The 23,859-nt window shown below is 32.4% G+C and overlaps 1 protein-coding gene across 1 annotated transcript; it reads left to right on the plus strand.

Moving 5' to 3' along the window:
• On the plus strand, positions 1-3,164 carry LOC131845022 (basic helix-loop-helix ARNT-like protein 1). The gene has a single exon (XM_059194042.1). It carries the CDS (start codon positions 160-162, stop codon positions 1,843-1,845), a length of 1,686 nt encoding a protein of 561 aa, XP_059050025.1. The 5' UTR covers positions 1-159; the 3' UTR covers positions 1,846-3,164.
• Positions 3,165-23,859: the final 20,695 nt, after the last annotated feature.

Here is a 23,859-nt window from a genome sequence, read left to right on the forward strand (position 1 = left end):
GATTAGTTATTTACGTTTCGGTAAATGTGATGTTGTGATTGCAGGTTTTCTTCACCCACCTGCTGCGTCTTATTTAAATTATTAATATTAAATCAGATTGCTTGTTGACAAGAGTTTAGTGTTGTCGATATTTTGTTTTTTATAGTTCTACCCAAATGCATGTCAATCGAGATTTTGTATCTTAAAATAGTAGTAAATACCGATCGTGTTGGTAATTATGACAAACAAGGACATAATCTCTGTGAAATAATATTGCGGAGTGGCATGACATCCCCGAGTGGTGTGAATACGCGAATAAGCACTAATCATCACACTGCAATGGCAAGTCACTTAAATTCTTCTGTGGATTTTGGTAGGGCGGTTGCTGTACCGCCCCCGTCATCAGGCATTGGATATGATTTCCATGTTGCTGGCTGCAGCGACTCTTCTTCCGAGTCCCATTCGCCGGAGATGCCAACGATTAAAGCAAGTGACCGTGAATCTCGCATTATAGCAGAAAAACAGCGCCGAAGCTTGTACAACGCCCAGATATCACAGATTACTGCATTACTCTCTGATATTGGTCAGTCTCAGCGTAAAGTTGACAAAACCAGTGTTTTGAGACTGGGAGTTAATAAGTTGCGCAATGAACATGTCTTTGGTGATACTATCAAATGTGTTCACTTAGACTCATGGTCTCCAGCATTTCTGAAGTATTTCGATCTTTTTGGCGGTATTATGATTGCAGTGACTTGTCGTGGTCGTATTTTTATTGTATCTCCAAATGTTCAAGAGAAATTAGGATATTGTCATGTGGATATGTTGGGACAAGATTTGTATAATTACATACACATTGATGATAGGGACATACTTAAACGACATATATATCCCCCTGAATTACGTAGTGGATGTCAACGACAGTTATTTGAAGAGCACCATAACTTTAATATCCGCATTATGAGAGCATCTGCTAAATCAGATCCACAACGGTATGAACGGTGTCGCATAAATGGAGTATTGAGACGTTCAGACAGGGCCACTGCAAATACAGTACAGGATGAACAGACAATAAGAAGACAACGAGTTAGACGGAATCACACATTTTCATCTAGCGGTAATGACATTGTGTTTATTGGAATGATTCACATATTGTCAAATGCATTGCCTGCTCGTGTGATGCCTCCAACTGCATATACAGAGTATTGGACGAGGCATTTAATTGATGGTCGTATAGTACAATGCGATCAAAGTATTTCATTGGCAGCTGGGTATATGACTGAGGAAGTGACGGGAGCATCTGCATTTGTGTTCATGCATAAAGAAGATGTACGCTGGGTAATATGTGTTCTGAGGCAAATGTATGATCAAAGCCGGGAATTTGGAGAATCATATTACAGACTTATGTCTAGGTCTGGTCATTTTATATATATGAGAACCAGGGGTTTCCTTGAAATTGATAAAGAATCGAAGAATGTTCAAAGTTTTGTGTGTGTAAACAGTGTAGTTGGTGAAGAATATGGTCGACGTATGATGGATGAAATGAAACGTAAGTATTCAGTCATAGTGGACATAGACCAACAACAAAACGATAGCTTTGAATCATTTGATGAAGCTCCAGTTGAGCATCCAAAGCGACTGGAGAGAATTGTTATGCATCTGGTGGAATCTCCATCTCCTAAGTCTAAGAATGATGACTTAAAACTTGTAGTCCCCTCAAAACAAAATATAATAACAGCTATAAAGAACAGTGAGCGGGTTGTACAAGAAACTGGTATAAAGTTTGATTCCAGAAAAAGGAAAAAGCCAGATGACCTGAATAGTGAAAGTTTGAAAAGGCATAGTGGACTACAGGATTACAAATTCTAAGTTGTGTTTTTATAACTGTCAGGGCTGTTTGATATTCGTGATTTTATGTTCCTAAGACTTAATAATGTACCTTGCTAAATATTATGTGGATGGTGAATAGCATACTTGACCAAATAGTTCATTATATTAGTATGTTTACATAAATGTAATTTTGGTACAATTTATATTGAGTGACTGAAGTGTTGAACAGGCATTGTTTAGGGCGATTGACATTATTTGAAAATAAGGGAAAGTGATAAAGGTCAGTTTGGAATTAATGGAATTAATTTTCAGTGATTGTTTAATATTCAGTTATTGTACCTAAACACATAATATACACAATTATAGTATGTCTTATAAGACTTAATAGAATTTTTATCCAAATATTAATTCCAATTTCCATTGTTGGTGTTTCCATGCCATGACAATATAAAGAATCTTGAACCCCTTAATTTTAAAATCATAAGACTGAGTGAATCTGAAATACCTAGGAGGATTGCTTTTTAAAAAGATATGTCAAATATAATACCTAGGTGTATTGGATGATATTAATAGTGAGTAGTCATAAACAATGCCTGTATGCACAATTTGTTACTGTGCCAAAGGTCTGCCCTGTATTTGAAATGCTAATTTCTGATATAATTCTAACTAAACATAAACTAAACTCCATATATCAAAATAAAACATATATATAATACATATTGTTAGTGTGGACAAATTATAAATAAACAAAGCATTGCATCATATATTATTGACTAAATACAAATAGTTACATATATAACTTAAATATTTCCATGTGTAATACCTTACCATCATATTATTGACCACTTTCGCCAACGATTTCATTTTGTTTGGAAACCAATTTAAATCCAATTAACACAAATTTTTAAATTAGGCTTACCATAACACATGCACTGTGTCCAAATTCGTTACTGACACGCTCCCACAAACAAACAGATAAAATGTTAAAATCAATGTTTTGCATTCTACTGTATCAATGGAGTCCTATTTTCAATAAAGTACTAGAATAAATCCATAAAAAAAAACATATTTTATATGTTTTTTTTTCTATACATAGAGATGACAAAATATTCATAGGCTGTTTTTGAGAATAATATTTTTTTTATAATACTAAACCACTAGACCACCAAAGCCGGCTAAATGGTTTCTTTGTTGTTTCTAATAAATTTAATAACTTTAAATGCTAATATACAACATAATTTCTGAAAGCATTTTGTACGACAGCAGTGCCCAAATAAATATTAGTATTATTTAGTTTAGATTTTTCTTTGGATCCTAATTACTGTTACCGGTGTCGTAATATATGTAATCACTAAAAACAAGTTCATAACCCGAAATTATTATTATTTAAATATCACATGCATTAGAAGAATTAAGGCAAATATTTCTGTTAAAATATGTTTAAGAGCTTGTGACTACTGGTACTCGTAGATTGATTCTTTCTTTTTCTAAAAGCCATTTGTTTAAGTCTATCTATAATATATACATGTTGCGGTAAAACTCCGATAGTTTACCACATTTTAAATAAACTTAACGGTTACTATATATTATAGAAGTTTGTTATATATATCAGTGTTTATAACATTATTAATTTATTTATGAAAACTAAACAACTCTTTTTAATGTGAAACTGCGAATTTTATTACCACCATTTGTATGTTGTGCAATAAAACCTAAAAATTATTTTACCCTATCAAAGGTACATTATTATATTTACTAATATGCTATTAATCATATACTTACATCCGAAATATATATGTAGTTAAAAAAAATATTCCAGAATAACTGATTAAATATTTGTAAAAATTATACAATCATTACATACATAAAACAGTAACGAAGCGAAAACTTTACAGACCTGTAGCTTAGATTCTTCTGTGTTTGTAGGTTTAAGGGTTTGACTTTTTATGTACTAGGGTTTCTCGTAAAAACACTAACTGACCGTGACTGACTTCGACTGATTGTGATGAAAATTTCACAGTATTTATTATTAAATATATATGTATATAACCCGTACTGTCATATAACTTTAACATATGTAAGTAAATATGTTAACCAGTAAGTAGGTTAAATAGTACCTAACTTTTTCCAAACTTCTTGTCAATGAAACTTATTGCCCAAAAATAGGTATAGCAATTCTATCTTCTAGACAAATGACTGCGTAAAACTCATTTTGAATGGTAGTAGACACCAGCAAAGTCGCTAGTACAGTTGTAAAAGATGACTGCATACATCTAATGTTAGTTAAAGTAGCATTTAACTAAAAAAAAGGTCCAATTAAAAAAAGCTCCTAAAATATCTTCATCTAATATGTAATTTAAAAGACTCTGTTAAAACTATTTATAAATAAGGTAGTTTTTTTTTAAATTAAATTTTATCTTTCCTTAAATATAAATTAAAAGCATTAAAAAGAGCTTGACTTCAATACGAACACTAAGGTTAGAAAAAAAATTAAGAATTTACAGTTTCGATACCGATACGGATATCTGTGAATACAGATTACATTGTGACCGTTTTATGACTGAGTTCCAATAATGTATATTATGTATACTTATACATAGTACAAATTATTAGGATTCAGACAAAATCGGTCACGTAAGATACTTAGCTTACATTAGCACTATACAGAACAACGGAAATATAATTATTTACAAGAAGAATACTATACATAGAAATTAGGTCTGTTTCCATACTATTGTATTTATGTTGAGTTTTATTAACATTTTAGTAGTTGATGGGAATTTTATGTTACGCTTGGTAACTTTGCCCCCTTTTAACTCTAAAACCTAAAAGGGACAATGTTACCTAACCGATTTATTGAACGATTGACAATGTTTAGATGTAAAGCCTATTAAGGATATGTTAGGTAATCTCTGATCCCATATCATCTGACAAACCTACCTTACCACATGTCAGGACGTTCCCCCAGAAGTGCGCAATCCTGCCGGCGCCATTTTATTAAACAACAATTACAAAATACATATATCAACTATGTCGGACAATATTATTTATACTACTCGTGGTACAAAACGGTATGAAGGTCTTATTGAAATGTGGCAGTCAAAATAGTCTACTGCATCAGGTGGCCATAATTATAACTTTTTGTTACTTCCATAATAGTTGTACCTAAATAGCTAGAAAGAGTATTTGTATGTAATATTTTATTTAAACAACTACTGATTTATAATTTGTATTTACAAGTATAGAAACCCTTATAGTTATGAACAGTATTTTTAAATATGATGATAAAAGATTTGGATTTCAACTTGCACCTTAAGATTTTTATGTTAGGGCTTTCTGTACTAGGTGCCTAATAAAATACTTTTGTTTAGATATTTATATATGTATTCGTGGATATAAAATTCTCGTATTGTGTTTGTAACCAAACTCCTCCGAAACGGCTTACCGATTTTATGAAATTTTGTGTCCATATCTGGAAGGTCTGAGGAACGGGCAACATTTTTTTTCATTCCCTTGCGTTTGTGGGGATACAGACTATACTGTATATATATATTTTGCCATCCAAACAAATATAATATATGTAATTGTATATTTACATGATTTACCATAATGTTTCTGGATATTATTCTCATACTTTCTTCATTAAATGTGTAAGAATTTGATAAAAAGAACTATGTGTATTATTAGATGATTATTAAGGCGAGATTGATACGTAGCTACTGTAAACTGTGAACATGTATGGGATACTAAACAATGGTGCGCTACTCTGTCGCGTCTACCATTAGATATTCCGTGGATACCAGCTATATAGCAGGTATCTGTAGGTACGCAATTATCTAACAGTTTATTCGAATTTATGGTAATAATATCAGGGTTGGTTTTTTAATTAAGGAATAAATGTTTGGAAAGTAGGTAAATGATGGGTAGGACACTTGTTTTAACAAGTGACAATATGTACTGCTACAGCAGGGTAAAGTTAGAAATAGTTGTCGTTTTTTTATAACATTGACTGGAAGGTTGTACCAATGTTTGGTATAATTATGTACCACAAACTTTCTATATCTAAGATGTCATTTACTGATGAATTCGTTAGATGTAAGTAGTAGCTAGTATAAACAAACTTTACTTTTTTATCTGTCGTACATTAAGAGAATCCTAGTGTAGAGTAAAATGGCACATTTATTAAGCAAAATTATATTCATACTTATTTCAATAGTACTAGTACAGCGCAGTTTTGTGTAGTCGGCTTAATGTAATACAATGCACTTGGCACAATGGTTTCTGGATGGCATGCCGACATTTGATACCTTGCCACCAAAACTGCATTATGTAAATTTATCATTTAGGCGTCAAAAGCACTGGAATAGTCTGTCTATCAGCAAATTCATTATTATATTACGTACGTATGTGCTGAATATATGCCTCCTCTTTACTGCATCGTGATATATCTTCCTGTGCCAATGCCATCCATTTTCGCGGGCTTTGGTAATGGTAACTACGAATTGGTAATGGATGATATTTGGTCTGAGCATTTTATTAGTGGTTTGATCTGGAGCATACTGTTGTATATTCTGTAAACTCAACAGCTGATATCAAACGCAATTGAAGAAAAATTGTGAAAAGCTAGCCCAGGGATGCCAATCCTACATATGGGAACCTGGAAATGATATAATATATAGGTGAAATGAGATTTGTCAGATTAGAGAGCTAAATTGGGCCTTTGTACGAGATTTTATCAGATTTTTTATTTCTTCGTACCAGGCTAAGTATGTCTAAGGTTGGCAACTCTGCCCTATCCTACTATTCTGACATTACACACTTTTCACCAGATTGTATAGAGGTTGTTCGCCTCCATTTTCCACTTTTATTTTTTGATCTGTATTCAACGTTAAATTTTAATATTTGATACAATACTTAAAACAATTACAGTAGAAATATCGGAAATTGTCCAATGATTGTCGGTTCTATATAAATTATTATAAAATGTGTTCGTAACTATTCGCCATAACAGATTGTTGATGATGTATTCTGGTAATGACGTCTCTTATTTAGAATATGTACTTATATAATAATAGTAATAACCCTGGATAATTCACACAGCGCCATCTAGTCCCAAGCTAAGCAGTGCTTGTGTTATGGGTACAAGACAGCTGATAGAAATATATATATAAATACATTTTTTGTAAATACATAGAAAACACTCAAACTGATACAAATAATTCTACTCATGAATACAAATACATATTTATGATACCATGCCAGGAATCGAACTTACATCGGGAGTAAGGCGGTGTAAACCACCAGACCACCGAGACCATCATAAATGAATAATAAGAATGTAAATGAATGAAATTAGTAAAAATAACTTATAATTCGACAGTATTAAATATTGATTACAGAATTTCTCAAAATACAGGTTAATAATCTTGCCAATATGTAATGTAATTAAAGGTTTTCTATAAATTGTGCTAATTGACTTAGAAATTGTTATATTGTACATCGAATGTTCTCGAGTACCTACCGTGGTATCTAATTACTTTGTTTATAATATTTGCAGTTGTATGCATTTCTAAATGTAACACGAATCTGTAATTAAATTATCAATTATAAATGTTCGTAGATGTCTCATTACTTGTATTTATGAGTTATTGACTCCATAGGTATATGATTGATACGATTGATATAGTCAATAAACATTTATCGTTATATTAAATGTGTGATCTTATTGAAAAAGGCCTAGTAAATAATAAATTGTAAACCACGCCATCTTGAAATAATTACGCATAGGTTTAAGTATGCCAATTGTAAATAGTAAACACGTATAACCGAAGAAATATTTGCCTACACAAACTATTGTGTAGGTACATTCTTTTTTGTAATTATTTTAGTATTTTTATTGAATGTATGTAAGGGTTGTGACGATTATCGTTTTCAAGTCAATAAGTAAGTGTTATGTAGGTATATTATAATAAGGACATTATTTTTTAAGTTAAAATAAGTGGAAAAGAATTGTTCTTGCGATGAATGTAATCAATTAAATAGAATTTGATGTTTGAAGCAGCGTAAATTGTATTAGTAGGTAGGTTTATAATGACCGATGTTTGTGGAAGAAATTAAATGTTACATTGATATTATTGATGTAATAAATCGATTAATTGTATATTTGTTTCTTTATTTGTTATCATTTCTTTTCTTTACTACAATTTCATTTATTACCGTTGTTAGTGTTATTAAAAAAGGCAAATAATATTTTGTATAGTAGTTCTTCTAAGTCCGCATATTCGTTATGTCGGTATTGTTTGTACCACACAAGTGGTGATGAGTCGTGGTCACCTTTTTATTTTCACTTTGCTTCGTAAACAGAATTCTTAATTCGATTGTATTTTTTGTTTGTAAATTTTCAATGATTGGCTCGATTTACGTGTCTTTTTGCCACATTCGTTAAAACTCACTATGCTGAAAACAACTAATAATATAGAGTCGATGCTTAGACAAACGTCAACAGCATTTATTTCAAGTAAATATAAATAAAAAATACTGACAATGTGACAACTCATGATGAAGCACTGCTTCAATGCCATTTGGTCACTGAAAAACCTGCTTATGTTCGTATACTTATCTTGGTTAGACATTACTAGTAACAGTAAGGAACATATAAATATTACGTTAATTGCAGTCTTTGTTGTTTGTTTATGAACCGTTACATGATTTAATTAAAAAATACTAATATTGAGTCTTTAAATAACTATGTTACTCCGTTTACTTGTCTTTATATTGTTATAGGTATAAACAACATACATATACTAATAATAATACCAACAATAATTCATACAGCGCCATCTAGTCCCAAATTAAGCAGAACTTATACAATGAATAGAAATGTATTTATTTTGTAAATACACACCAACATAATATACATAGAAAACACCCAGACGAATACAAACAGTCATACTCATGATTACAAATGTAACGTTCGAGGATAAAACCCCCTATCATCGTTTGTAGTGTACAAGTGTGTACTTTTGCATACGATGTTGTGACTTGCATATAGAAGAAGGTTATTTAGAAATAAGAATACTCTATTACGGAAGCTAACTAAAAGGAAACAAAGTAACAAATTGGTCATTGTTTATAAGTTTTCGTACAAATATTGCATTGCGGAAATGCAGAACGTACTAGGTACTTAGCTAAATAGATTTCCTATTCTTAGCAGGGAATACAGGTGATATTAGTTAATGATATATTTTTGTAAAAGAAGCTAAAATTTAACAAATGCCATACGTCACATATATCACTAGTTGTAAAGGGTTCACAGCTCAAACTATTAAGAACTTGTGACTGTAAATAATCTTTAAAAAAAACCTACATTTTTTATTATGTTTAACTAGGTACTAAAATCTAATGCAATAAAAATACCAATGTAAATATTGGTATTTTATGGTTATAAGCATTTGATGTATCTCTGTTAGATAAATAAATAGGAATTTTTATATAGAAACAGAAATAAATATTGATGCTGTAACATGACGACGTGATATTATCGATTTGATAAAATTACAGTTAAATACTAATAAATGTTTATCTACACACAGAGACACCTTAGATATAGTCATTCTAAAAGATAGGCAAATTTAAATCAAATCGATTTACCTATTGCTTTAGCGAGTTGACGTATGACGTAACTTATTTGTACGGGACAATGATAAATATATCGCGATAATATCAATGTCATATTCACATATTGTAGTTTTATTGTCATAGGATTTGCTACTTGTTTGATTACAATATTATAAATATATGCATTATTGTAAATTGCGGATTTGTCGGAGTGTTTTTATATACGGTAGATATACAAAACTGGCCGAACATATGTACCTATACTGTATCGTAGTGGTAATATACTAAGTCGCCTTATAGCTTGGAGATAGAAATCCTCGTATGAGATTAAACGCGTAAGTAGCTCAGAAATTGAGAATCATCAAGCTCTTTTCGGACTAGCTGGTTTGCTCTGGAAACTAATTCCCAATATATAAGTGTTTTATTGGACAATAAAGTTTATTATTATTATTATTATTATATTATGTTATAATATATACGCATGTGTTTTTTTAATAATGATAATGAAATGGTGCCCGAAATCCCGTGCGAAATCCCGCCTGCACTAACGGTTTAAGCTGGTGGAATGCCAGTGGAGGATGATAAGATAAAGATAGACATAGACATGAGGCTAGGTAAGTCAGCCCATCGTAGCAAATTACGAGAAGTTTATCACAATGGTTTCCAGGGGTGCCGCGTGAAGTTCAACCTGGTACCTATATTAACCATTAGTAGCAATGGGTTTATCAGTCCTACTAGTCAGTCTTACTAACAATCCTTTCCCCCCGATTAGTTTAGATGGCGACGTTAATTGACATTTGTCCAACTTTGAACCTACTTCGATGCTCAGTCCTGTTGTGATTAAATCTTCTGAATTAAATTGTTATTAATTACGCATAAAAACATATAAAAAATTGTAAGGTTGAAAGTTCTACTAATCTACTACTTATATCTATATATATTTATATATAGAAATCCAATATAACGCTTCTTATTTCATAGCAACACTTTATCCACACCTGATTTCCTACCATACAACATAGTAGGTAACATTGTGTTGTCGACTGGTCCTATAATTTGCACCAACAATAAAGTCATGCAGTTATTACATCAGGCCGATTTGGGCCATGTGGAATGTCGGCGAGCGATGTCGACGTACAAGGTCAGGGATCGTTCGACCCTGACCACGGTCAACGGCAGTGTTTGAAGGTGCCCTCTTATAATCGAAGTGTATGCTTCGCTTTCCGCGGGAACCCACGCCACACGACTTGATGCACACATTCACATTTTTAACAATCACATACTCATCTACTATGTCACATCACGCGCTGTCGTTTGTATGTAAGTATCTGTCATTCAGAATTGAATGGTAAATACAATACTACACTAATAACTGAATACATTGACTCATAACTGAATAACAATTAGAATTACTACAAAGATAATATTGATTGATCATAAATAAAATTAGATACCTACTTTCTATAAACAATCATTCATATTCATGATTGATGCATGATTTTTTAAATTACAACTATTGTTGCAGCCTACACAGTTCCTTCTTTGTTCTTAATAAAACGATCGAGGATAGTACCTATGGGACAACACTTTTGGTACGAAATTCTAATAACGTCGGATAGTCGGGAGCAAGGATTATATATTTACAAGTATATTATGTGTCTTGTAGTTCTAGTCGTGACGCGAGACCGACAGAGTGCATCGAATAGAGGGGAGTTTTATCTTAGTTTAAAGGTGACTTTGCTCTTGCAACGACCCAGTTCGCCTCACAGCAGTGCCAGTTTATACGACTACCACTTATATTACAAGCAGTCGTCCTTGTCTTACACACAGCCCACCTCTCAGGCAGCGCATTATAGCGAAGAGAACAATATACTTAGCTATTGATAATGTTATCTTTGTATCGTGCACTCTCGCCTAAGATAAACTTTAAAATGAAATAGGTACCCAGTTAGAGTACATTGCTTATATAATTTCTTTATAGCTATTATTTGGTGCAGTGATAGACGTTGAAAATATTGTTAGTAATTGGAAATATTCTAGAAGTTTTCTTAATTAAGTTAACCCATGTATTCTGATAATAAATTTCTTAACTTCGCCGCTATATATTCCATAACATAATTATTATAATATCACTACATCAGCTAGTGTTGCCTTTCCATCATTATAAAAAATCTATAATAACGATAAACAGGACAACTTTGCATTGCGGTTTCAATAAACATTCGTACCACACGCTATGACGTTAGACTAATGCATTCACGGCCTTGGTTAGATGTCTGTAATTGCATTGATAAGGACTGACTTCTATATATATTTACATGTACCTAAGTGTTCTAAACATACTTACATTGTAATAGTAGAAAAATAAAACTTAGGTCGGTAATGTAACTGTTTTATTCATTTATTAATTACGAAAAACGACAGAAACGCGGACGAAGTCGCGGGCAACAGCTAGTTGTAAATAAAATCATACGTAAATATTTTACATATTCATTATTAATTAAATTAAGAGTATATGATATATTTATTAACCAAGTACCTATTAATTTTCTTCTCAAAGACATAATTTGATTTCATTTTTAAGAAGAATAATTGCGGTATTCATGTTCGAAGTTGTGTAATTGCTTGCCATTTCACAATTTCGTTTCCAGAGGTTGAATTTTGTTTTAAAGAAGCCATATTAAGCTACCCAATACTGCATAATGAATTACTGAAATGATGACAATGACTGGATCATCTTATCTTATGACAAAAGACAAATGTCGAGTTTTCGGCTGACAAGGCTTACATGTATACATAAAAAATTAATAATATTAAATGCGATATAAGTACTTATTATATTATTTACTTAGTAAAATGCTATTTACAGTAACATATTGTTTTGTTCTTTATTCTATTACTTTGAACTAAACTGAAAACAATTGTTCAAATTTAAGATTCAAGGCGGGACGAATAATTTATTTGTCATATTCAATGATGAATATTGTAATGTAAAGGACCTGTATTGAAAGAATTTGCACATTGGAATTAAATATATTAACGTTTTTTTCTCGTACTTTCAAGCTGGGAAAAAGAAAACCTCTTGAGATGTGTCTTGGCCTAACTTAATAGTGTAGAAATGTGGGAGTTATTCTGGGTAGTTATCTGAGAAACCTTTGTAACCTAATTTGGTGAAAACTCATATAATAAGAATAAACAATTAAAAACCGGCTATTTTTTTCAATTGGTGACTACGTTATCAGCGATGTTTCACATTTTTGTTTTATTGAAACGTTATCTAATAACTACTATTTATTTTTCAAATCTAAGTAACTACTTTATCCGGTATGGCCGGGATACTTAATTTAGAACGTAGGAATTACTTATTTATCAACGTAAGTAGTTGTCACTTTGCTATGTTCCTGTATTCTTCCACGTCCACCTTTATCATAAATAGGTATCCAAGTTGTTTACGTCGTGCATCATAGGGCTATTATATCGAGAAGTACAAACAAAATAGAATCTTTATGCCTTAGACCCAGAATTTACTCTACTACAAAAACATTTACACGATCAAGTATAATGTATTAAATATTAAAATCGTTGCCACTCCGCGAATGACGCAAAAGAATATCATTCGTTTCTCTATTAATTTATGGTATAAATTCGTGCGGTAGATATAAGGGCGTTGAGTCGTCAGGAAAATGGAGGTGGATGGTGCAACTGGGTAGCGAGGGGCTGGCTGGCTGGCGCGGTCCGGGCGGTTGCCGGGCAACGAGCAAAAGCCGATCGGTTTCTAGGTTGCAATGCAAATTCACACAAATAGCTAGGTTTTTATTTATTCTATCTTATAACCAAGGCTGAAACTAGTTCTTAATGGAAATAACGAGGTTGTTTTGTTAAAATTGTAATAGCAGTTTTGTAACTGGCTTGGCGTCCTATCGATGTTGCCCGGGAAACGCTCCGTGACCTTGTCCTGAGCTGTTCGATCAGTTCCTTACATCTAATTATTATTAGAAATAAATATTGATGCTGTAACATGACGACGTGATATTATCGATTTGATAAAATTACAGTTAAATACTAATAAATGTTTATCTACACACAGAGACACCTTAGATATAGTCATTCTAAAAGATAGGCAAATTTAAATCAAATCGATTTACCTATTGCTTTAGCGAGTTGACGTATGACGTAACTTATTTGTACGGGACAATGATAAATATATCGCGATAATATCAATGTCATATTCACATATTGTAGTTTTATTGTCATAGGATTTGCTACTTGTTTGATTACAATATTATAAATATATGCATTATTGTAAATTGCGGATTTGTCGGAGTGTTTTTATATACGGTAGATATACAAAACTTCCCGAACATATGTACCTATACTGTATCGTAGTGGTAATATACTAAGTCGCCTTATAGCTTGGAGATAGAAATCCTCGTATGAGATTAAACGCGTAAGTAGCTCAGAAATTGAGAATCATCAAGCTCTTTTCGGACTAGCTGGTTTGCTCTGGAAACTAATTCCCAATATATAAGTGTTTTATTGGACAATAAAGTTTATTATTATTATTATTATTATATTATGTTATAATATATACGCATGTGTTTTTTTAATAATGATAATGAAATGGTGCCCGAAATCCCGTGCGAAATCCCGCCTGCACTAACGGTTTAAGCTGGTGGAATGCCAGTGGAGGATGATAAGATAAAGATAGACATAGACATGAGGCTAGGTAAGTCAGCCCATCGTAGCAAATTACGAGAAGTTTATCACAATGGTTTCCAGGGGTGCCGCGTGAAGTTCAACCTGGTACCTATATTAACCATTAGTAGCAATGGGTTTATCAGTCCTACTAGTCAGTCTTACTAACAATCCTTTCCCCCCGATTAGTTTAGATGGCGACGTTAATTGACATTTGTCCAACTTTGAACCTACTTCGATGCTCAGTCCTGTTGTGATTAAATCTTCTGAATTAAATTGTTATTAATTACGCATAAAAACATATAAAAAATTGTAAGGTTGAAAGTTCTACTAATCTACTACTTATATCTATATATATTTATATATAGAAATCCAATATAACGCTTCTTATTTCATAGCAACACTTTATCCACACCTGATTTCCTACCATACAACATAGTAGGTAACATTGTGTTGTCGACTGGTCCTATAATTTGCACCAACAATAAAGTCATGCAGTTATTACATCAGGCCGATTTGGGCCATGTGGAATGTCGGCGAGCGATGTCGACGTACAAGGTCAGGGATCGTTCGACCCTGACCACGGTCAACGGCAGTGTTTGAAGGTGCCCTCTTATAATCGAAGTGTATGCTTCGCTTTCCGCGGGAACCCACGCCACACGACTTGATGCACACATTCACATTTTTAACAATCACATACTCATCTACTATGTCACATCACGCGCTGTCGTTTGTATGTAAGTATCTGTCATTCAGAATTGAATGGTAAATACAATACTACACTAATAACTGAATACATTGACTCATAACTGAATAACAATTAGAATTACTACAAAGATAATATTGATTGATCATAAATAAAATTAGATACCTACTTTCTATAAACAATCATTCATATTCATGATTGATGCATGATTTTTTAAATTACAACTATTGTTGCAGCCTACACAGTTCCTTCTTTGTTCTTAATAAAACGATCGAGGATAGTACCTATGGGACAACACTTTTGGTACGAAATTCTAATAACGTCGGATAGTCGGGAGCAAGGATTATATATTTACAAGTATATTATGTGTCTTGTAGTTCTAGTCGTGACGCGAGACCGACAGAGTGCATCGAATAGAGGGGAGTTTTATCTTAGTTTAAAGGTGACTTTGCTCTTGCAACGACCCAGTTCGCCTCACAGCAGTGCCAGTTTATACGACTACCACTTATATTACAAGCAGTCGTCCTTGTCTTACACACAGCCCACCTCTCAGGCAGCGCATTATAGCGAAGAGAACAATATACTTAGCTATTGATAATGTTATCTTTGTATCGTGCACTCTCGCCTAAGATAAACTTTAAAATGAAATAGGTACCCAGTTAGAGTACATTGCTTATATAATTTCTTTATAGCTATTATTTGGTGCAGTGATAGACGTTGAAAATATTGTTAGTAATTGGAAATATTCTAGAAGTTTTCTTAATTAAGTTAACCCATGTATTCTGATAATAAATTTCTTAACTTCGCCGCTATATATTCCATAACATAATTATTATAATATCACTACATCAGCTAGTGTTGCCTTTCCATCATTATAAAAAATCTATAATAACGATAAACAGGACAACTTCGCATTGCGGTTTCAATAAACATTCGTACCACACGCTATGACGTTAGACTAATGCATTCACGGCCTTGGTTAGATGTCTGTAATTGCATTGATAAGGACTGACTTCTATATATATTTACATGTACCTAAGTGTTCTAAACATACTTACATTGTAATAGTAGAAAAATAAAACTTAGGTCGGTAATGTAACTGTTTTATTCATTTATTAATTACGAAAAACGACAGAAACGCGGACGAAGTCGCGGGCAACAGCTAGTTGTAAATAAAATCATACGTAAATATTTTACATATTCATTATTAATTAAATTAAGAGTATATGATATATTTATTAACCAAGTACCTATTAATTTTCTTCTCAAAGACATAATTTGATTTCATTTTTAAGAAGAATAATTGCGGTATTCATGTTCGAAGTTGTGTAATTGCTTGCCATTTCACAATTTCGTTTCCAGAGGTTGAATTTTGTTTTAAAGAAGCCATATTAAGCTACCCAATACTGCATAATGAATTACTGAAATGATGACAATGACTGGATCATCTTATCTTATGACAAAAGACAAATGTCGAGTTTTCGGCTGACAAGGCTTACATGTATACATAATAAATTAATAATATTAAATGCGATATAAGTACTTATTATATTATTTACTTAGTAAAATGCTATTTACAGTAACATATTGTTTTGTTCTTTATTCTATTACTTTGAACTAAACTGAAAACAATTGTTCAAATTTAAGATTCAAGGCGGGACGAATAATTTATTTGTCATATTCAATGATGAATATTGTAATGTAAAGGACCTGTATTGAAAGAATTTGCACATTGGAATTAAATATATTAACGTTTTTTTCTCGTACTTTCAAGCTGGGAAAAAGAAAACCTCTTGAGATGTGTCTTGGCCTAACTTAATAGTGTAGAAATGTGGGAGTTATTCTGGGTAGTTATCTGAGAAACCTTTGTAACCTAATTTGGTGAAAACTCATATAATAAGAATAAACAATTAAAAACCGGCTATTTTTTTCAATTGGTGACTACGTTATCAGCGATGTTTCACATTTTTGTTTTATTGAAACGTTATCTAATAACTACTATTTATTTTTCAAATCTAAGTAACTACTTTATCCGGTATGGCCGGGATACTTAATTTAGAACGTAGGAATTACTTATTTATCAACGTAAGTAGTTGTCACTTTGCTATGTTCCTGTATTCTTCCACGTCCACCTTTATCATAAATAGGTATCCAAGTTGTTTACGTCGTGCATCATAGGGCTATTATATCGAGAAGTACAAACAAAATAGAATCTTTATGCCTTAGACCCAGAATTTACTCTACTACAAAAACATTTACACGATCAAGTATAATGTATTAAATATTAAAATCGTTGCCACTCCGCGAATGACGCAAAAGAATATCATTCGTTTCTCTATTAATTTATGGTATAAATTCGTGCGGTAGATATAAGGGCGTTGAGTCGTCAGGAAAATGGAGGTGGATGGTGCAACTGGGTAGCGAGGGGCTGGCTGGCTGGCGCGGTCCGGGCGGTTGCCGGGCAACGAGCAAAAGCCGATCGGTTTCTAGGTTGCAATGCAAATTCACACAAATAGCTAGGTTTTTATTTATTCTATCTTATAACCAAGGCTGAAACTAGTTCTTAATGGAAATAACGAGGTTGTTTTGTTAAAATTGTAATAGCAGTTTTGTAACTGGCTTGGCGTCCTATCGATGTTGCCCGGGAAACGCTCCGTGACCTTGTCCTGAGCTGTTCGATCAGTTCCTTACATCTAATTATTTTCCTTTCTAACCTACAGTTTATTAATGATCGTCAAATTTTGGAAATATTATACATATTATAAGTTAAGTTTTTAAAACAATATTAATAACCGCACGTAGATATATTGCTGTTATATTTTTATTATCAATCAGAGCATTAGTAGTTTATATTTAGTAAGCTATGTAGGTATAGTTATATAAATATTTATTTCACCTGATTACGCCGTAATTTGAGAACAGCTTAACTGTTTTTAATCATGTTTTCTAAAACTTTGTTGGAATTGATTTTTTCTGCAAAACACCTAAAGTTTAGGAATAAACCTTATATCTACCTTAATTAGATTTATTTCTGTGACATATAATATTTATCGTACAAGTTAACTGGATTCAATATTCGGTTTTATTTTACTAGGTAGGCTATGCTTATGCTGCGTAGCCTTTGCTGATGAGTGAAATTAATAAAATCTACCATATTCAACGTCTCAGAATTTTTATATAACTTTAATTTACAAAAGAATGTGTGTGAACTGTAATAGAAAAACCAAAATCCTTCACAAAGAATTCGCACATTCATAATTAATGAAGATAATATTGTCATAAAGATTTAGTGTAAATAGAAAAAATATGATACCCAGCTTCGCTCGCGTTAATTTATCCCCTTAGTGGTGGAATTTATCAAAATCCTTTCTTAGGGGATGCCTATGTTATAGTATCTTTATGCATGCAAAGTCTCAGCCCAATCGGTTAAAAATTGACAAAGTTTCATACAAACTTTCATCCCCTATTTTATCCCTTTGGGGGTAGAATTAATCAAAATCCTTTCTTAGCGGATGCCTACGTTATAACATCTACCTGCATGCCAAATTTCAGCCCGATACGTCCAGTGGTTTGGGCTGTGCGTTGATAGATCACTATGTCAGTCACCTTTGAGTCTAGTAGTCGCCTGTGTCTGTTACATACGATAAAACTATAAAGTAGCTACGATGGCTAACATGTTGTCACTTAGCGTATACCGTTAGCGAGAGAGGAAGCAATATTACGTGTTCGTTGATTTAAAAAATGTGTTCTATATGTTTTCAATAAATAGAAGAGTTAATAATACCGGGGAGGTCACGTTGCAGATTACGTCATAATAGAATATGCTATTAGCATAAGAATTAATTATGCTATTAGTCTTGGCTTAAGTAATTTATATTCGTTTACAATGTAAGTAATGGTTAATAATGCATGTTATGACTTAACGTTATCTACATACACACGTGCAGTAGCAAACAAATCTTTTAAAAGGCCTACACTCGACCCTAATGTCAGTGGCTGGTACAAATGCAGTGGCGGGGAGAGCCCTAGATTGCGTTCGGATTCGGTTAGTCTATTGGCACTATTACTGCTCCGTTATTGCCACTAATTTAATATCATGTGTAGACCGTTTTATGCAGACTATACAATATCTCGATAAATCGTTACAATTTATCTCTAGGTAGGTACTTATATTTCGAACTACAGTAATAAACTGTATGTAATGTGTGTAGTGGAAAATTGTAATGTTTCCATGCAAATACCACGTCACAGCAATAAATTACGTTACAATACGTTAGGTATGTGAATACGAGTACTACGCAAGAATACAGTACCTATGCAGTTTTATTTTACGTGACATTTCCAAAATTCTAACCTAGATAGGTAGACCATATACGAGAAGAGTTACCTACTTATAATAACTTACATCTAATCCTTCTTCACTCACACGAGTTTAAAAATAATATATAAATTTTACTGGCTATTTTTAAGAATGAGGTAGAGTATTGTAATATTATGTTATTTGTAATGAACTCCCAATAACATAGATATTGGGGGTTCATTATAAATCCTCCTCTAATCTAAATATTTTCTGTCGAGATGGTTATAAGAGCAGAAAGGTAAGGGAGTAAATAATGAAATGACTGCGAACAGGGACGACTAGAAGACAAAAATATATTACGCCAACTCCAAATAAATGGGAAGGAAGAAGCAGATGATGAGGTAAATAAAACACAATGGTTTTAACAAATTATCAAAAACGTTCCACATAAAAGAACTTAGATATATGTTCAAAGGTTTTACAATGCAAACCAAGGAAATATTAATCACATTAGTGTCTTCCGTTTATTTTTACTAAGTATATATATTATACTTAGATGAATATTATATAACCTACTTGTTTAAAACCCTCGGCGTATGAGTCAACTTGCAATTTGCTATTACTATTGTAGTAGAGTTTATAGGGAAACATTATATTTAAGCAATTATATAAACAAGGCAAAAACCTTAGCAACAACCGTTTATATTACACAATTCCACTACATTTCTAGATGCTAATATAGTCCCGCGCCGAACACGATATCTTTAATGCATGTGCATTAGGTATACGTCACATTTGTGCTATTTGTTGCATCCGGTTCGGATATGTAACTCAATTCTTGGTCCCCAGGTCAAATATTTATCTATTATTTATATATCAAATACATACACAAATACATCACAGTACAAAAATATATTTTATGGAAGAGTTGTCTGTAAAATAGTATTCAAGTGAGTAACTTGAATACTGTTTTACAGACATAATTTACATCGAGAGACATAATTTGTATAAGTTGTATGGGAATATTAACACAACCACCACCAATAAAAAAATATCAATACAATATTATTTTGTGACGTCCATACTACTTGTCCATGGCGAGGTATAAGTACCCGTTTATATCAAATGGGTTGTCCCTTTTGTTAATGTCATTCATTTTTGTATTTTTTTACTCTTCCATTTTACTTTTGTATTTTCATACTCCTTCTGAAACTTCAGTTACTCATATAAGAAGACAACTTAGTACAATTATTATACAATATCTAATCATAGTTACACATTTATGGCTATGCATTCATCATTAAATTTGATAAAAATGTATAATACATAACGATATTATGACGCGACTTTTTATATTGTATAGTTAATGATACATACACGTGCCGTCTGGAATATAAAGGCCACCTTTGTAAATAAGTAGTCAATCGTATCTATGTCTACTTATGATAATAATAGCTGAATTTGAGCACTTATAGTATGATCTAAACACGAGCAAGTTGGAAAATAATCTTTCGGAAACATCAAATCGTATACTAGGGTAGTGATAGTGTAAGATAAATCCTTCCTTTATTAGTAGAAGAGATACGAGACGCTATTATGGATTGTAATGGTGATAATGATTAAAGTAAAAATAGTACTCGATAGTAAATATATAATATTAAAATATCCAGGGCTTACAGACGAACTATATCCATTAAACGATCATGTTATCAAGAGGAGACTTTAGGTCATGAGCAATATGATAATGTGTAAATTCTTGTCGCAGTAACGATTTACTGGAAATATGCTAAAATGTTTGATACTATCAGTTATTTGACTGAGACAAAGTACTAAAGTATTTACATACGTATGACTATACAAAGTAGTCTGTTTAATTATGCCTCCACTGCATTGATGATCTTACGCGCTCTGCTCCATGTTCTTACGCGAGATAATGGAAGTGAAATTATATGGACTAAAGTTTGAATGGCAACGCGTAAGGAGTCGATATCACGCTCGCCACAGTACGGTCGAAATTTAGATTCACTTGTGATGCAGGCCACTTTCTACCAGATATACCAACAGTGGTATGCCATTTTGGTCGTATAAGCAAAGGATAAGAGTATTGACACAAGCTGACAGTCGTAGAATTAGAATTAATAAATGCGCATGCCACTGTGCATTATTATATTTAATTGGAAATTTCATATAGTCTTTTTATTTAGGAATTAGGAAAAGAGATAGGTACAGTAATATATCTACCTACATCTAAATCTTTGTATGAAAATAGAAAAGTGCCTGCTAATTGGACAACAATTAATTGATGTTATGATCATTGTAAATGATGAATTTCGGAGGGAAGAAGTAACTGGAGCAACTGCCTTCTGTGAACGCTGATTTTCATGCGATAAACTAGTAAGGTACACGCCAAAAAAGCCTATATTTTCCTGAGCATATATAAAAAACAAGATTGCAATTATGAAGTCGTCCATTGAGTTCCAGATTAATTATTTTATTTTGCATAAAATGATTATCTGTTCGAAACTTTATAAATTCTATATATGTATATTCAAACTACCGGCTATAGGGTTGGATGTAGGTCATAAAAAGAAAAAAAAGGTACAGTGCCATAGGACACATATAGAGATGTACATAAAGAGCTTAGAAAAATAGGTGTTTAATACAACATTATTATTTTTATATTAAAATAAACTATTTAAGTAGGCATCAATCATTTATGTACAAAAAATTGTTATAGACGTTAAAGCTATATAATTGTAAATAAAATAAAATCGGACGTAAGAATTCAATAGTCTTCGGCAATTTTCAAAAATAACAGATTACAACTCACGACCTCTTAATTAAACAAGATTGTAAAATACTAAGCCAGGAATAATGCTCTTATAAAATAAAATAAAAACTTACTTTATGGAAAAATCGTAAATTTCTATTTTAATTGGACATCTACATATACATATATGTTCAAAGGTAGAGGACATGAAGCCATTACCAATGCTACTATATGTACTTACTAAAAATAAAGCCTACAGTAAAGCAATTGGATAATGTAAACACGGTTTTCTTACTGCCGCTGGTACCCTACGTACCCTACATGTGATAAGGAATATCGTAAACAAATGATTGTAACAATTTGTTCGATAACACCATAATTACGTATTGAGATTAATTTACCGAGATTATTTAAAAACTATACAAACACCAAGGTATACACACCAGTAGGAGATATGGCTTAAGAAATGTACACCCTCACATGTTATTTGTTAATAACATCGATTATCTAATGTTCGTTTTAATTAGCACACGGATTGGTAGGCTTTAGATTTAGTAATAATATATCGCAATCGTAATAAAAAATAAATACTCGATTAGTGAGTAATATACAAACATTATCATTATGAAATAACACATGAGAGTATGTATTTTTTGTGTCGTATCTTAGACAATATGTAAGTTATGCATATGGAATGTTAACATGGCCAGTCCATCCTTATGAAAGCTTTTGAACCGCGAAAGGACAGGATCGGACAGTTGCTATCTAAGCAACATTTAAGATATTTTGTTCTATAATTAGGTATTACACAACTATAATTTAAGAATAATAATAATAATAAACTGTGGGCTTAAACCCCCACAATAATAATAGTCTGAGGACAATTCACACAGCGCCATCTACACCCAAGTTAAGCTAGCTAAAGTTTGTGTTATGAGTACTAGATAACTGATACAAATACATAGATATTTTTTTTCGTAAATACATACATATTATACATAGAAAACACCCAGACCGATACAAACAATCATACTCATGAATATAAATGTTTGTGCCGTGCGAGGAATCGAACCCGCGACCATCGGACGTAAAGCGGCGTGCTAAACCACTAGACCACCGAGGTCGTCAAAATACACACAAATATAATTTAAGAATGATTAAATAGTTTTCCTCATTAAGTAATTTTCGAAGTGTGCCTAGTGATTCTTTACCACAATTTAAACCCCCAGTGCGACATTATAAAACCTTATGTCAATTTATATTTTATGCCGCGAAATGCCATGAGTTTTGAGATTTCAACAGCATCAGTTAGAAATATGTAATAAAGTCAAAATATTACACATATCTTCATTTATACAAACTGCCGAACTTCGTTCCTCGGGGAAAGTTATTCAGTTTCATCAGTTTTAGTGTCCAAATTCCTTACTTAATTTGGATACTCGTTCTTAATAAGAAATCGTACTAAGAAAAATCTAAATGTATCATATATGGTTTGTTACTTATTACAATTGACTGAGGCTTATTGTCTGACTGATCCTTCAAAGCACAGTCTAAACCGCTGTGGTTAGAGGGTTGAATATATTTTCCTTTTATGACGCAACCTCCCATTATAAAAGGATTACAGGCACAAACAGACTACGTATATTACAGTTAATAATCCTATATAAAGGTAGTTTTATGTCAAATTGTTATTAAACGTTATTTTTACAATTATAAATTATTACATCAGAAATTTATGTTAAAAGATAATAGTTAGTGGAAATGTTTTCATAATGCTGGTAATTCGTTGAATCACCAGGCTGATCTGTTGAAAGTGCCAACTCTTGGATCCCAGTGCAGTCTAGTAGTCCTCTACCAGGCACATCGAAAGGTTGTTAACGAATTTAAGGCCGTTGGAACCCCATGGACTCCGAACTACACAAATATATATTCAAAGTTAATGAATCTGTACCTAGTCGATTTTGA

The sequence above is a fragment of the Achroia grisella genome, unplaced genomic scaffold (assembly GCF_030625045.1).
Source record: "Achroia grisella isolate CSIRO2021 unplaced genomic scaffold, CSIRO_AGI_Agris_v1 utg109, whole genome shotgun sequence".
NCBI classification, from domain to species: domain Eukaryota; kingdom Metazoa; phylum Arthropoda; class Insecta; order Lepidoptera; family Pyralidae; genus Achroia; species Achroia grisella.